The following is a 13078-nucleotide window of genomic DNA, read 5'->3' as shown; positions in this document are numbered from 1 at the left end:
ATTAAATGTTACATCACTTATGGTGAGTGGCGTAAAAATATCTAAATGTATAGGAATAATAATATGTGAAGCCAATTAGCTGTCAAACCATACGGTCATTGTGTCAAACCAAGAACACACTGTAGCCTACTTTACTCAATGGCGCCATCGTGTGGTAGTGCGTTGAAATGACCCAAAAGGAAAGGAAGTACATCAATGACATCATATCCCTCAGTATTGGTAAGCTTTTTTCACTGTGGAGGTGTCAAAGCTATATTATAAAAAAATGCTTAAAGGTACCATTCATTCTGGTGGGCACATTACTGTTGCATACCGGTGTTGTTAATGCACAGAAATAGGGAAAGGCCAATAACAATGATTAAAAAAAAGCAGCAACATCAATGGAGCCAGGAAGTGAATTCTGTAAAGTCATCCTGGAGGGAGGGGAGTAGCCTACCCACAACCCAGCTCAGCCAATGGCAGCCCAGCTCAGCCACCCACAGCCAAGCAGATGGTCTGATGCTGTAGGACAGGATAAGATTAGATCAACCAGAGGTAGACTGAGCTACACAATGGACAAACTCATGAGTGTCTCTGGCTTTTAATAAAAGTGATTCATTAATTTCAATTGAAATTATAATAGTGGAGAAACATTTCAGATTTCTCTCTAGAATATGAAGTCATACAATACATTATATTTGACACACTTTATTCATACAAATACAGAAATACAATGCATATAGGCTACTGTATCACCAAGAAAGAACCCTTGATGGCAAATATGTTTGATGTTATACATATAAAGGCAATTGAATTCAGAAGCAAAAGGCAATCACACACAGACATCTACATACTGGATTTACAAAAGGAAAGGATTCTAAATTAAATTTGATATGACAAACTCACATCAAGCATTCTATTTTTTGTATTAGAACATGGAGGTGTCTTTAAACACATATCACATAAGAATTTATGGTTATTGTTTCAATGTATAATATTTGGTTCCATATCAGAAATGGTTTAGGATATTCAGAGTTTGGCAAAACTTGTTTGTTTTTTAAATTCTAATGGACACCATGGCACCAATGTTTGTAATGGAATGTTTGGGGCCAAGATGGAGGATAGTTTGCTAGTCAGACTCCGTCTGTATAGCAGGTTTACGTTTATTGTCATGAGTCTTGTCCTAGAGGCAGAACTGAGCGATTTCCTCTTAGGCCAGCTTTAAAGTCAAATTGGCTATATTGTAAAAGTTCATGAAAACAAAAATAAGTTTAGGGTTAGCCATTAGCTAGGGTTAGCAGTGTGGTTAAAGTTAGGGTTAGAATTAAAAACAGATTTGATGACTTTGTGGCTGTGCCAGCTAGTGACCACTCTGCAGAGCTGAGCTGCCTCCAGAACAAGATTAATGATGAAAAACGCAAACCTACGTCTGTATACCTATGGCTCTGGTCTAGATATCTGCCCTCTTGTCTCAATAATACAGCTCCTGGTCCCACCAACCTGTGAGAGGGAATGGAAATAATGAGAATTAGGGTGGACTACTGCAAGAAATGGATGGATAGATGATAAATAGATGGATGGATGGATGGATGGATGGATGGATGGATGGATGGGTGGGTGGGTGGATGGGTGGGTGGGTGGGTTGGTGGGTGGGTGGGTGGATGGATGGGTGGGTGGGTGTATGAATGGATGGATAGATGCATGGATGGATGAATGGATGGATAAGACAGAAGCAAGCATGGCTACTTACTTCCTGGATGTCTTCTGACCCCCAGCTTCCTGATCTCGTCATAGACGAAGATTAGAATTCCGTACGGGATTGGCACGAACCACCATTGGCCCCTGTAAGGGGGAGTTACACGCATGAACAAACCAACATGAAAGCCATCAAAACAATGACAGAGAAGATGAATCGACAACCATTTAAGTCAAAAAGAGTGTAACAGTACCTAATGGGCATGAAGTTGAAAATGTTAGGCATCCCTGGGCAGTAGCACAGCAGGTTACCCAGTAACAGCTGGAAGACGATGGCACTCACCAGCACCTTGTTCCTGCACACAAAGGGAAAACATGGAGGATGGTCAAACAATGTTTTATTAGCCCCATCAAGATTGACACATCCCAAGTTATTTAGTTGGAAGCCTTCTCTGCCACCATCCTTTCATGAACGATACATAAAATAGAGTATATGATTGTATGTAGGGAGTAAGAGACATTTGTTCCCTGCAGTCACCATCCACTGACCTAAAGAAGCCCTGCTGGAAGATGGACAGACGGCGGGTTTTCCTGATCAACACGTCAGCAATCTGGCAGATCTCGATACTGATGAAGAAGACAGTGTAGCAGGTGTACTGCTGATACAGACGCTGGGCGTACGTCTGCAAAACAGACAAGACAGGAGATTTTCAACAGGCATTTCCAGGAGGTACAGGTAAGTGAGGGCGCTGTAATGCCACACGCACTCGCCACCCCTGGCCATAAGACACACACACTAATCCCCTCCTGGCTATATCTATCCTACAGTAAGCTACACACACTCACCCACTCCTGGCCATAGCTGTCCTGCAGGTCCTGCAGATGGACGTTCTCCCAATGGGACCTGAGCCCCACACACAGCAGGGGATACCAGCCCTCCTGGGCCATCGCTGTAAAGTAGTCTGTGAAACCAGCAAAAGACTGGATCGCTCCTGGAGAAGGGAAGAGGGGGAAAGGGAGAGAGAGAAACAAAAAGAGAGGGAGAGAGGAGAAAATTTAACATGAAAAATGTACTATTAGACTATTTGTAGGTTATCACCTTGAATATTGGTAAATAAACCATTCAGCTTCAAGGATCAATCGAGCTCAAAGGACCTAGTGAAAAAGCAAGGCCTCTTCCAGATATTTACATACTACAGGAACAGACATGAACCCTCACCAATCTGAAAGTAGGAGTAGGCAGCCAGAGCTTCATTCACCAACCTATCCTTACGCGGGTTCCTGGGTTTCAGATGCATAATATCACTCTCTGCCTTCTCATATGCCAGAGACACAGAGGGAAACTGTGGGATAGAAGAAGGATAATCATCATCATTCTACAGTGGTCTTAGAGAGCAGGGAGATGAGGGGTGAGGAAGAGGAGGAGACTTACGATGTCAGTGGCCAGCTCAATCATGAGGATGGTGATGCAGCCCAATGGCAGAGGAACACTGACAGTGATGTAGATGAGGTAAGGCGTGAGCTCAGGAATGTTCTTGGTCAGCGTGTACGCGATGGACTTCTTCAGGTTGTCAAAGATCAGACGGCCTGGGTGTCAGATATGGTCAAAATCAGTCCCTCAATATCAGTATTACTTAGTATCATGAAGGCTTAACTTTGTGAAACCAAATTTTGGTTCACAGGATACATTTAAATTGTAATCAGCCGGTTAAAATGGCTATATTTTTTTGTGATTTGCTAAGACACTCTCACTCACCCTGCTCCACCCCTGTGACGATGGAGGCAAAGTTGTCATCCAGCAGAATCATGTCAGCTGCATTCTTGGCTGCGTCAGAGCCAGCTATGCCCATGGCAATACCGATGTCTGCCTTTTTCAACGCAGGGGAGTCGTTCACCCCATCACCTGTCACAGCCACAATGGAGCCCTTAGTGAGAGAGAAAGTGAGAGAGTGAGAGAGAAAGAGATGGGATGAGAGGGTTTGAGAGAGATAACATGACAAAAAAGAAGGGTAAGCAAAACCCAAAACCTCTCTGGAATGCAGTGTGACTAAAGTATTGGTATTGGTGGGGGGCGGGGCGGGCGGGGGGGGCTCACCAGGCGCTGGCAGCTCTCCACGATGATGAGTTTCTGCTGGGGGGAGGTGCGGGCGAACACCATTTCAGGGTGACTCCTCAACGCTTCGTCCAGCTCCTCACTGCTCATGTCCTTCAGCTGACCGCCACTGATCACACAGGCACGGGCATCCCTGAAGACCACATAGAATAGATTAGATTAGAATGTGATAGAATAGAATAATAATGATAATAATAATATGCCATTTAGCAGACGCTTTTATCCAAAGCGACTTACAGTCATGCGTGCATACATTTTTGTGTATGGGTGGTCCCGGGGATCAAACCCACTACCTTGGCGTTACAAGCGCCGTGCTCTACCAGCTGAGCTACAGAGGACCATGTCAAATCCACTGACATGTCAAATCCACTGACAGGGCGATATTACCTCCAATAAGTTTTAGGAGTTCTCACTCCTTCTTACTTGATATACAAACTCTGTATAAATAGTCATATCTGTCACAGGAGATGAATCAACCACAGTGAGAGTCAGAATCCTAACCCTGCCATACCGTGTTGGTGTTGGGGACCAAGACCCACCTCCTGTTGACCTGCTCCACTGGGATGCGTTTCCTGGTGGCGATGTCCTCTACTGTCTCACTGCCCTCTGTGATGATGCCAACGTTGGCAGCGATAGCTCTGGCCGTGATCGGGTGGTCGCCCGTCACCATGACTACCTGAGGGAATTCACAATGGAATGAGTTGATGTAGGTTGACGTGACACAATGAGAGAGACTGTATTAGCTATGTTCTAACTCTCTCTCTCTCTCTCTCCCTTTCTCTCTTTCTGTCTTTCTCCTTTGCTCAATCTCTCCCCCATTTGACCCTCGTACCCTTATTCCAGCCGTGCGGCACTTCATGACAGCGTCTGGCACAGTGGCGCGGGGTGGGTCGATCATGGAGATGAGTCCAGCGAAACACAAACCAGACGTGGTGAAGTTCATCTCATCAGAGTCAAACTTGTAACCACGAGGGAACTCATTCTCATTCAGATAGATGTGACAGAAACCTGGAGACAAATGTTTGGTATTTACTGTATGGGCCCAAAGAAGAGAAACCATTAAGGTACCAATTTCCCCCTGATACCTTATATAGCTTCTGTGGTACTATTTTGTATTTTCACATTATCTAGATGTGAGTTTTCTCCCCTCATCCTCTCTTGTAGTCAATTGATCCTGTTGCTTTTCTCTCTTGGCTTGTTCCTACAGCATTCCTGCATGGTTTCCTATAGCCTTGTATGGTCCCTTACCACTGTTGGGGAAGCTACTCTGAAAATATAGCTTACCAAGCTACAAATTAATTCACACTAAAATAAGTTAAGCTACACTAAAGCTACCATTAAGAAAAACATAGTTTACTTAACTAAAGTTACTTAGAAAAAGTAGTTCACTACATCCAAACTCACTTCGTGATACATTATTATATCTAAATCTGAAATGTCATAGACTACAAATTGCAAGAACAGATCATTCTGCAGTCAGATGTTAACAGAATGTGTAATTTAACCTATTAAACACAAAACATTTGGCAGGTCTGATACAGAAAAAGAAAGAAATATCTTGCCTAATTCACCCATATTTTATTTTATTTTAGCCCCAAAAAGTAGTGTGTAGTTCCAGTAGTTAGCTACAATGCTACATGGCAAAAAAGTAACACAATAAATGTAAAACTACTGAAAACACTTCCAAGGTTTGAATTGAATTCAACTACTACCAAGCTACTAAAAAATGTAGTGAAATTACTAGTTGAATTACATGTAGTTCACTACTCCCCAACACTGTCCCTTACCCAGCACTCTCTCCCCCAGGCTCCCCAAGTCCATGTATGCGGTCTGGAAGGCCTCTCTCCACTGTTCATCCAGGGGCAGCTCCTGGCCCTTGATCAGGATGGTGGAGCAGCGCTCCAAGATCCTCTCTGGCGCCCCCTTCATCACCAGCAGGTAGCGCAGGTCCATGGGGTCCTCCAACTCATGCACTGACAGCTACTCGCCACCGGGGGGAGAGAGAGTATAATTCAAACACAAATAGCTCATTCTGGTAATGCCATTAAGGTATTTCTAATGGTCACATGATACACCTATACAACATACTATAGATTATATAACACACTTTCAACAGACTGACTTGAAATCAGATCAGAAAATCAGGCCTCTTACCTGGAACTTGTTGGTGGAGTTGAATGGTACTTCAACAACCTTTTTGAAGCGCTCCCTGTATTCCATCATGTTCCCTATGGCCAGCTCAGTGAACTTCAGCAGAGCCGTCTCTGAGGCGTCGCCCACCACTATTCTCTGTTGCACATAGGTGTATTGTTTACATCATAAATCATCTAGTTTTTAATTGATGCTGTGTTTGTGAATGAATGTGTTTGCCAAGGTGTCTGTTGAGGGTGGTATCGATCTGCTCACCCTAGGAATAGGTAGAGACTCCTGGTTGGGTTTGAAGATGGCCCGGTTACAGAGTCCTGCCACTCTCGCCAACGATCGCCATGTCTCGGATGATTGGTCAAAGCTCTGACCTGATTGGTCCTCTGTGGTGTCTGCGGCATGGACCACATTGTCAAACCACAGGTGGGCCACGGTCATCCTGTTCTGGGTCAGAGTGCCCGTCTTGTCAGAGCAGATGACCGAGGTGGAGCCCAGGGTCTCCACAGCCTCCAGGTTCTTCACCACACAGTTCTTCCTGGCCAGTCGCTTGGCCGTCAGCGACAGACACACCTGGGGGGAGAGAGAGGGAGGAGGGGGATGAAAACTGTTAATAATCAACTTGATGAAGGCCTAGACAGACCAGAGCCTCAGTGTTGACTCACAGTGACAGTAGCCAGCAGCCCTTCAGGTACATAGGCCACCACGATGGCCATGAAGAAGATCATAGCCTCCAGGAAGGCATAGCCGATAAACATGGCCACCACAAAGAAGGTGAATCCAAAGAAGATGGCCAGCCCAGCAATGATGTCAACAAAGTGCTCAATCTCTATGGCAATTGGCGTCTTCTCATTGCCTACGCCTGACGCCAAGCTGGCAATGCGGCCAATGATGGTGCGGTCACCCGTGTTGATGACCGTTCCTGTGGCCACTCCTGTTAGGGGCCAAGCAGAGGAAAAGGGATTTTAGATTACATTGTGAGTATGATGTTGATGTTTTTGCTAATTTGTGTTGTTATGATTGTAAGTGTTTCTGTGTAAATCTTTTCTGTGTTTGATTGAATAAGGGGGGTGTGTCTGTCAGAGGAGGCTGGTGGTGGAATATATGGAATGGTACCAATACTACCAAACACATCAAACACATGGAAACAACGTGTTTGACTCTGTTCTATTAATTCCATTCCAGCCATTAAAATGAGCCCGTCCTCCTATAGCTCCTCCCACCAACCTCCTCTGGTGTCTGTCTGTAGTACCTTTCAGGCAGTGGTGGCAGCATGTACAGTCGTGGTCAAAAGTTTTGAGAATGACACAAGTATTGGTCTTCACAAAGTTCGCTGCTTCAGTGTTATGAGATATTTTAGTCAGATGTTACTATGGTATACTGAAGTATAATTCCAAGCATTCCATAAGTGTCAAAGGCTTTTATTGACAATTACATTAAGTTTATGCAAAGAGTCAATATTTGCAGTGTTGACCCTTCTTTTTCAAGACCTCTGCAATCCACCCTGGCATGCTGTCAATTAACTTCTGGGCCACATCCTGACTGATGGCAGCCCATTCTTGCATAATCAATGCTTGGAGTTTGTCAGAATTTGTGGCTTTTTGTTTGTCCACCCGCCTCTTGGTCTGGGGAGATTCCTGGCCATGGACCCAAAATGTCGATGTTTTGTTCCCTGAGCCACTTAGTTATCACTTTTGCCTTATGGCAAGGTGCTCCATCATGCTGGAAAAGGCATTGGTCGTCATCAAACTGTTCTTGGATGGTTGGGAGAAGTTGCTCTCGGAGGATGTGTTGGTACCATTCTTTATTCATGGCTGTGTTCTTAGGCAAAATTGTGAGTGAGCCCACTCCCTTGGCTGAGAAGCAACCCCACACATGAATGGTCTCAGGATAAAGAGGGCCTTTGCAATTCATTGCAATTCATCTGATCACTCTTCATGACATTATAGAGTATATGCAAATTGCCATCATCAAAACTGAGGCAGCAGACTTTGTGAAAAATAGTATTTGTGTCATTCTCAAAACTTTTGACCACGACTATATGTGTGTGTGTGTGTGTGTCTGCATGCCAGTGTGTTTGTGTGTGTTTATGTGTGTGTGTAGCACAGGAGGTTGGTGGCACCTTAATTGGGGAGGACGGGGTCATCGTACGGAATAAATGGAATGGTATTGATCTCATCAAACACATTGTTTCCATGTGTTTGATGCTATTCCATTTACTCCATTCCAGCCATTATTATGAACCGTCCTCCCCTCAGCAGCCTCCTGTGGTGTGTCTACCTTCCAGGCAGGTGGTGGAGAAGAAGGCAATGTTCTTGGTCTCTAGGGGGTTCTCGTGGGTACACTCCGGGGTTTTGCTCTGGGGCTCTGACTCTCCTGTCAGGGATGAGTTATCCACCTGGAGGGGATGATGAGATCAAGGAACTCAGGGTTATAACATATGAAACCAACCAGGGTTCAAACCGAGATCTTCTGCATAACCTAACCCTAACTCTAGCTTCATGCCAACACCCCGAGTCAACCTTATACCTAACCCTAACCCTAGCCCTAACTTCCTGTCCACACCCCGAGTCAACCCTAACCCTAACCCTGGCTTCATGTCCACATCCCGGATCAACCCTAATCCTAGCTTCAGCCCTAACCCTAACTCTATAACCCTAATACTAATCCTAGCCCTAATCCTAGCCCTAATCCTAGCTCTATGTTCACATTCCTGCTCAACCTTCATCAACACCCTTAGCCATTACTTCTGGGTTGAAACTGTGTTAGTGGTCTATAATGGGAACTGGTGGCCTAGTGTACCTACCTTACAGCCCTGGGCAAAGATGATGCGGATGTCAGCAGGCACGCGGTCGCCGCCCTTGATCTCCACCAGGTCTCCCACCACCAGGTCCATGGCATTGATCTGGTTCTTCTGCCCATCACGGATCACCAGGGCTTGCTAGAAAGAGATAGATGGTTATACCAAATCCCAGGATTTCAATGATTGATTGATGGACTGACTGCCTTGGCTCAGTGCTGTAGTGAGTGGATTATGATCTGTCTTGATGAAAGATATATATTTGTCATGAAAGTAAACAGTTTCTTACAATAACAATTCAGGGCCAGGAGTTTTTCCTGGTCTTGTAACATGCTCAGGAAACACTCATGGCCCTAGTTATAATGTATTTCTCTAGTTATAATGTATTTCCATATCTTTACCTGTGGCACTAGATTTTTGAAGCTGGCGATGATGTTGGTGCTCTTAAACTCTTGGTAGTAACCGAAACAGCCAGTCACCACAACAACAGTGATCAGAGTGATGGCGAGGTACAGCTGTAGACAGGTGTGGTCACAGAGAAATGGTGATGAAACAAACAGTCACAATATGTTGACGCTGTAATACATGTTGTTATCGTATATATTCCCCTTTCTTCACATTCAGTACTTGCTCCTTCAGCCTCCCAGTGCAACTTTAGCCTCTCCTTCACCCTCTCAGTGTAACTTTAGCCTCTCCTTCACCCTCCCATTGTAACTTTAGAGAACGCTTCAACTCTCTCCTTATCCATCTGTCAACAATCCCTTCCTCACTATTCTAATATTGTTCAACATTCCTGCCCTATAGTCTCCTACTCCACCTCTTCCTCTCTCCTCCCCCTTTTTCTTTCCCGCCCCCTCCTCCTCACATCGTCAAAGCAGCCGAGGGTTCCCCTGGAGAACTCGATGCCGAAAGCAATGAAGCAGATGACGGCTGCCACCCACATCAGACACTGCAGCCCTCCGGCCAACTGGCGGGCAAACTTGACGTACTCTGGGGTCCCTTTGGGGGGAAGCAGTTCGTTGGGGCCGTCTCGCTCCAGAACCTCTGCGGCTTTGCTGGAGGTCAGGCCCTGAGGGGAGGGAAGGGGGAGGAGGAGGGGAGAGAGAGTGAGAGAGAGGGAGAGAGAGAGAGGGAGCATTTACTCTATATTAGCAGCAGTCTGTTTCATCACAAAGACAGACAGACAAAGACACAGACACAGACACTGACACAGACACAGACACAGACACAGACACAGACACAGACAGACAGACAGGCAGACAGGCAGACAGACAGACAGACAGACAGACAGACAGACAGACAGACAGACAGACAGACAGACAGACAGACAGACAGACAGACAGACAGACAGACAGACAGACAGACAGACAGACAGACAGACAGACAGACAGACAGACAGACAGACAGACAGACAGACAGACAGACAGACAGAGACACAGACACAGACACAAACACAGACAGACACAGACATAGACAGGCACAGGCACAGACAGAAGCCCCATGGTAGTTTAGTTACCTTGGTAACACTGGTGGTATACCTCATCTCTAGCTCTTCTATTGTGATCTCGTGGTCATCCTGTAAAAATGTACAGACTGTAAAAGCTACAATGTACTTATGAAGCAATTCTGTCCCATTTCATTTCCTTTTGGTCTTGCGAATCACACTCACAATGTCCATCTCCTTCTTCATGCCCTCTAGCCTATCCTTTTTCTTCATCTTCTTCTTTTTCTTCATCTTGACGTCCACCTCTCCATTCATCTCAAACATGTCGTAAGAGTCCTGAAGACAAAGAAATGACATCCTGTATCATCTTGCCAGGGTGTGAATAAACAATATCCTTGATCATTGAAGGAAAATCACATTTAATTTATGGCAATTTGATCACATAAATGGGTCACCTACCCCTTTACTCATGGTGGAGGGCCTGCCCAAATCAATTGAAGTCCAACGCTCAGTCCTCTTTTCCCCCGAAATCTTGGAAGCGTCTTTATATCCACACTAGGGACGTTCCTCACAGTAAAATCCCCAACCTCCAGAGCAGGACCAGACTGTTGGCTCAGCTTTATATACTACTGCACCACCTTCACCTTCTCTACCCGCCCCAAAATGGCAGTGCCATTTTAAGTGCAGCCAATGTCACCCCTATTAAGGTTAGTGGCAACGCGTCCCCTACCCATTTTGGTGGCTCTTTCATATCAGTGCCAATGGCCTTGTGCGTAGGGCTTGTACCTGTCTTATCAGAATACACACTTTCTACGTTCCCTGATTAACTGTAAAGCTACCAAGAAGGTCAATGCCATTCCAAAGTCACAACTACTTCTTTCACTTGTGATAGGCCAAATCTGTATTACATCAAGGGTGATTTTCTTCTCAACTCAGATACCCATTAATTGACTGATACATTGACACTGAGACAATGACTGGTTCATCCCATTCAATGACTGGTACAGATATAGAAGACATGAATTGGATGAAACACATCTAGTGAGAAGTAGATTCAAATGCCTTCTATATACTATAGTTCATTATCTGCCCTCAGGAGGGCTTAACTTACAGAATATATCACTGTAAAAAACTGTAATGGTCAATTCAAATAAAATACAGTGGAATGCACCGAGTGGTGCAGTGGTCTAAGGCACTGCATCGCAGTGCTAGCTGTGCCACTAGAGATCCTGGTTCGAATCCAGGCTCTGTCGTAGCCGGCCGCGACCGGGAGACCCATGGGGCGGCGCACAATTGGCCCAGCGTCGTCCAGGGTAGGGGAGGGAATGGCCGGCAGGGATGTAGCTCAGTTGGTAGAGCATGGCATTTGCAACGCCAGGGTTGTGGGTTCGATTCCAGTATGGAGAAAAAAAATTAAAATGTATGCACTCACTAACTGTAAGTCGCTCTGGATAAGAGCGTCTGCTAAATGACTAAAACGTAAATGTAATGGTCATGCCAGGGCTATAAGCGTTTAGAAATGGGGACCGAAACGCAGATCCTCTCAAGTGCTGTCAGGTTGGATGGGGAGCGTCGCTAAACAGCTATTTTCAGGATCTCTCTGTACTTTGCTCCGTTCATCTTTCCCTCGATCCTGACTAGTCTCCCAGTCCCTCAGCCAAGACCTCAGAAAAGAAATGGTAGACCTCCAAAAGTCTGGTTCATCCTTGGGAGCAATTTCCAAACACCTGAAGGTACCACGTTCATCTGTACAAACAATGGTACGCAAGTATAAACACCATGGGACCACGCAGCCGTCATACCGCTCAGGAAGGAGACGCGTTCTGTCTCCTAGAGATGAACGTACTTTGGTGCGAAAAGTGCAAATCAATCCCAGAACAACAGCAAAGGACCTTGTGAAGATGCTGGAGGAAACAGGTACAAAAGTATCTATATCCACAGTAAAACGAGTCCTACATCGACATAACTTGAAAGGCCGCTCAGCAAGGAAGAAGCCACTGCTCCAAAACAGCCATAAAAAAGCCAGACTACGGTTTGCAACTGCACATGGGGACAAAGATCATACTTTTTGGAGAAGTGTCCTCTGGTCTGATGAAACAAAAATAAAACTGTTTGGCCATAATGACCATCGTTATGTTTCGAGGAAAAAGGGGGATGCTTGCAACCCGAAGAACACCATCCCAACTGTGAAGCACGGGGTTGGCAGCATCATGGTGTGGGGGTACTTTGCTGCAGGAGGGACTGGTGCACTTCACAAAATAGATGGCATCACGAGGAAGGAAAATGATGTGTATATATTGAAGCAACATCTCAAGACATCAGTCAGGAAGTTAAAGCTTGGTCGCAAATGGGTCTTCCAAATGGACAATGACCCCAAGCATACTTCCAAAGTTGTGGCAAAATGGCTTAAGGACAACAAAGTCAAGATATTAGAGTGGCCATCACAAAGCCCTGACCTCAATCCTATAGAACATTTGTGGGCAGAACTGAAAAAGTGTGTGCGAGCAAGGAGGCCTATAAACCTGACTCAGTTACACCAGCTCTGTCAGGAGGAATGGGCCAAAATTCACCCAAATTATTGTGGGAAGCTTGTGGAAGGCTACCCAAAACATTTGACCCAAGTTAAACAATTTAAAGGCAATGCTACCAAATACTAATTGAGTGTATGTAAACTTTTGACCCACTGGGAATGTGATGAAAGAAATCAAACTGAAATAAATCATTCTCTCTACTTTTATTCTGACATTTCACATTCTTAAAATAAAGTGGTGATCCTAACTGACCTAGGAAAGGGAATTTTTACTAGGATTAAATGTCAGGAATTGTGAAAAACTTAGTTTAAATGTATTTGGCTAAGGCGTATGTAAACTTCCCACTTCAACTGTATGTAAATAAGATATTTCAG

At 45.1% G+C, this 13078-nt stretch overlaps 1 protein-coding gene across 1 annotated transcript; it reads right to left on the bottom strand.

Annotated features, from left to right (window-relative positions):
- Window positions 1-742: 742 nt before the first annotated feature.
- LOC311140233 (potassium-transporting ATPase alpha chain 1) lies at window positions 743-10898 on the bottom strand. Its single transcript, XM_084175183.1, has 22 exons — window positions 10633-10898; window positions 10399-10509; window positions 10246-10305; window positions 9595-9798; window positions 9131-9244; window positions 8736-8870; window positions 8210-8327; window positions 6595-6863; window positions 6194-6502; window positions 5942-6076; window positions 5575-5767; window positions 4620-4795; window positions 4327-4463; window positions 3770-3920; window positions 3431-3599; window positions 3107-3261; window positions 2894-3017; window positions 2521-2666; window positions 2224-2357; window positions 1929-2030; window positions 1730-1821; window positions 743-1479 (listed from the first exon to the last, which is right to left on the bottom strand). The coding sequence occupies exons 1-22, from the start codon at window positions 10642-10644 to the stop codon at window positions 1451-1453; spliced, it is 3075 nt and encodes a 1024-aa protein (XP_084031309.1). The 5' UTR covers window positions 10645-10898; the 3' UTR covers window positions 743-1450.
- Between the last annotated feature and the right edge of the window lie 2180 nt (window positions 10899-13078).

The sequence above is a fragment of the Coregonus lavaretus genome, assembly GCF_964263955.1.
Source record: "Coregonus lavaretus genome assembly, chromosome: 13".
NCBI classification, from domain to species: domain Eukaryota; kingdom Metazoa; phylum Chordata; class Actinopteri; order Salmoniformes; family Salmonidae; genus Coregonus; species Coregonus lavaretus.
The sequence above is the reverse complement of the archived record's forward strand: the minus strand, read 5'-3'. Positions and strand labels throughout refer to the sequence as shown.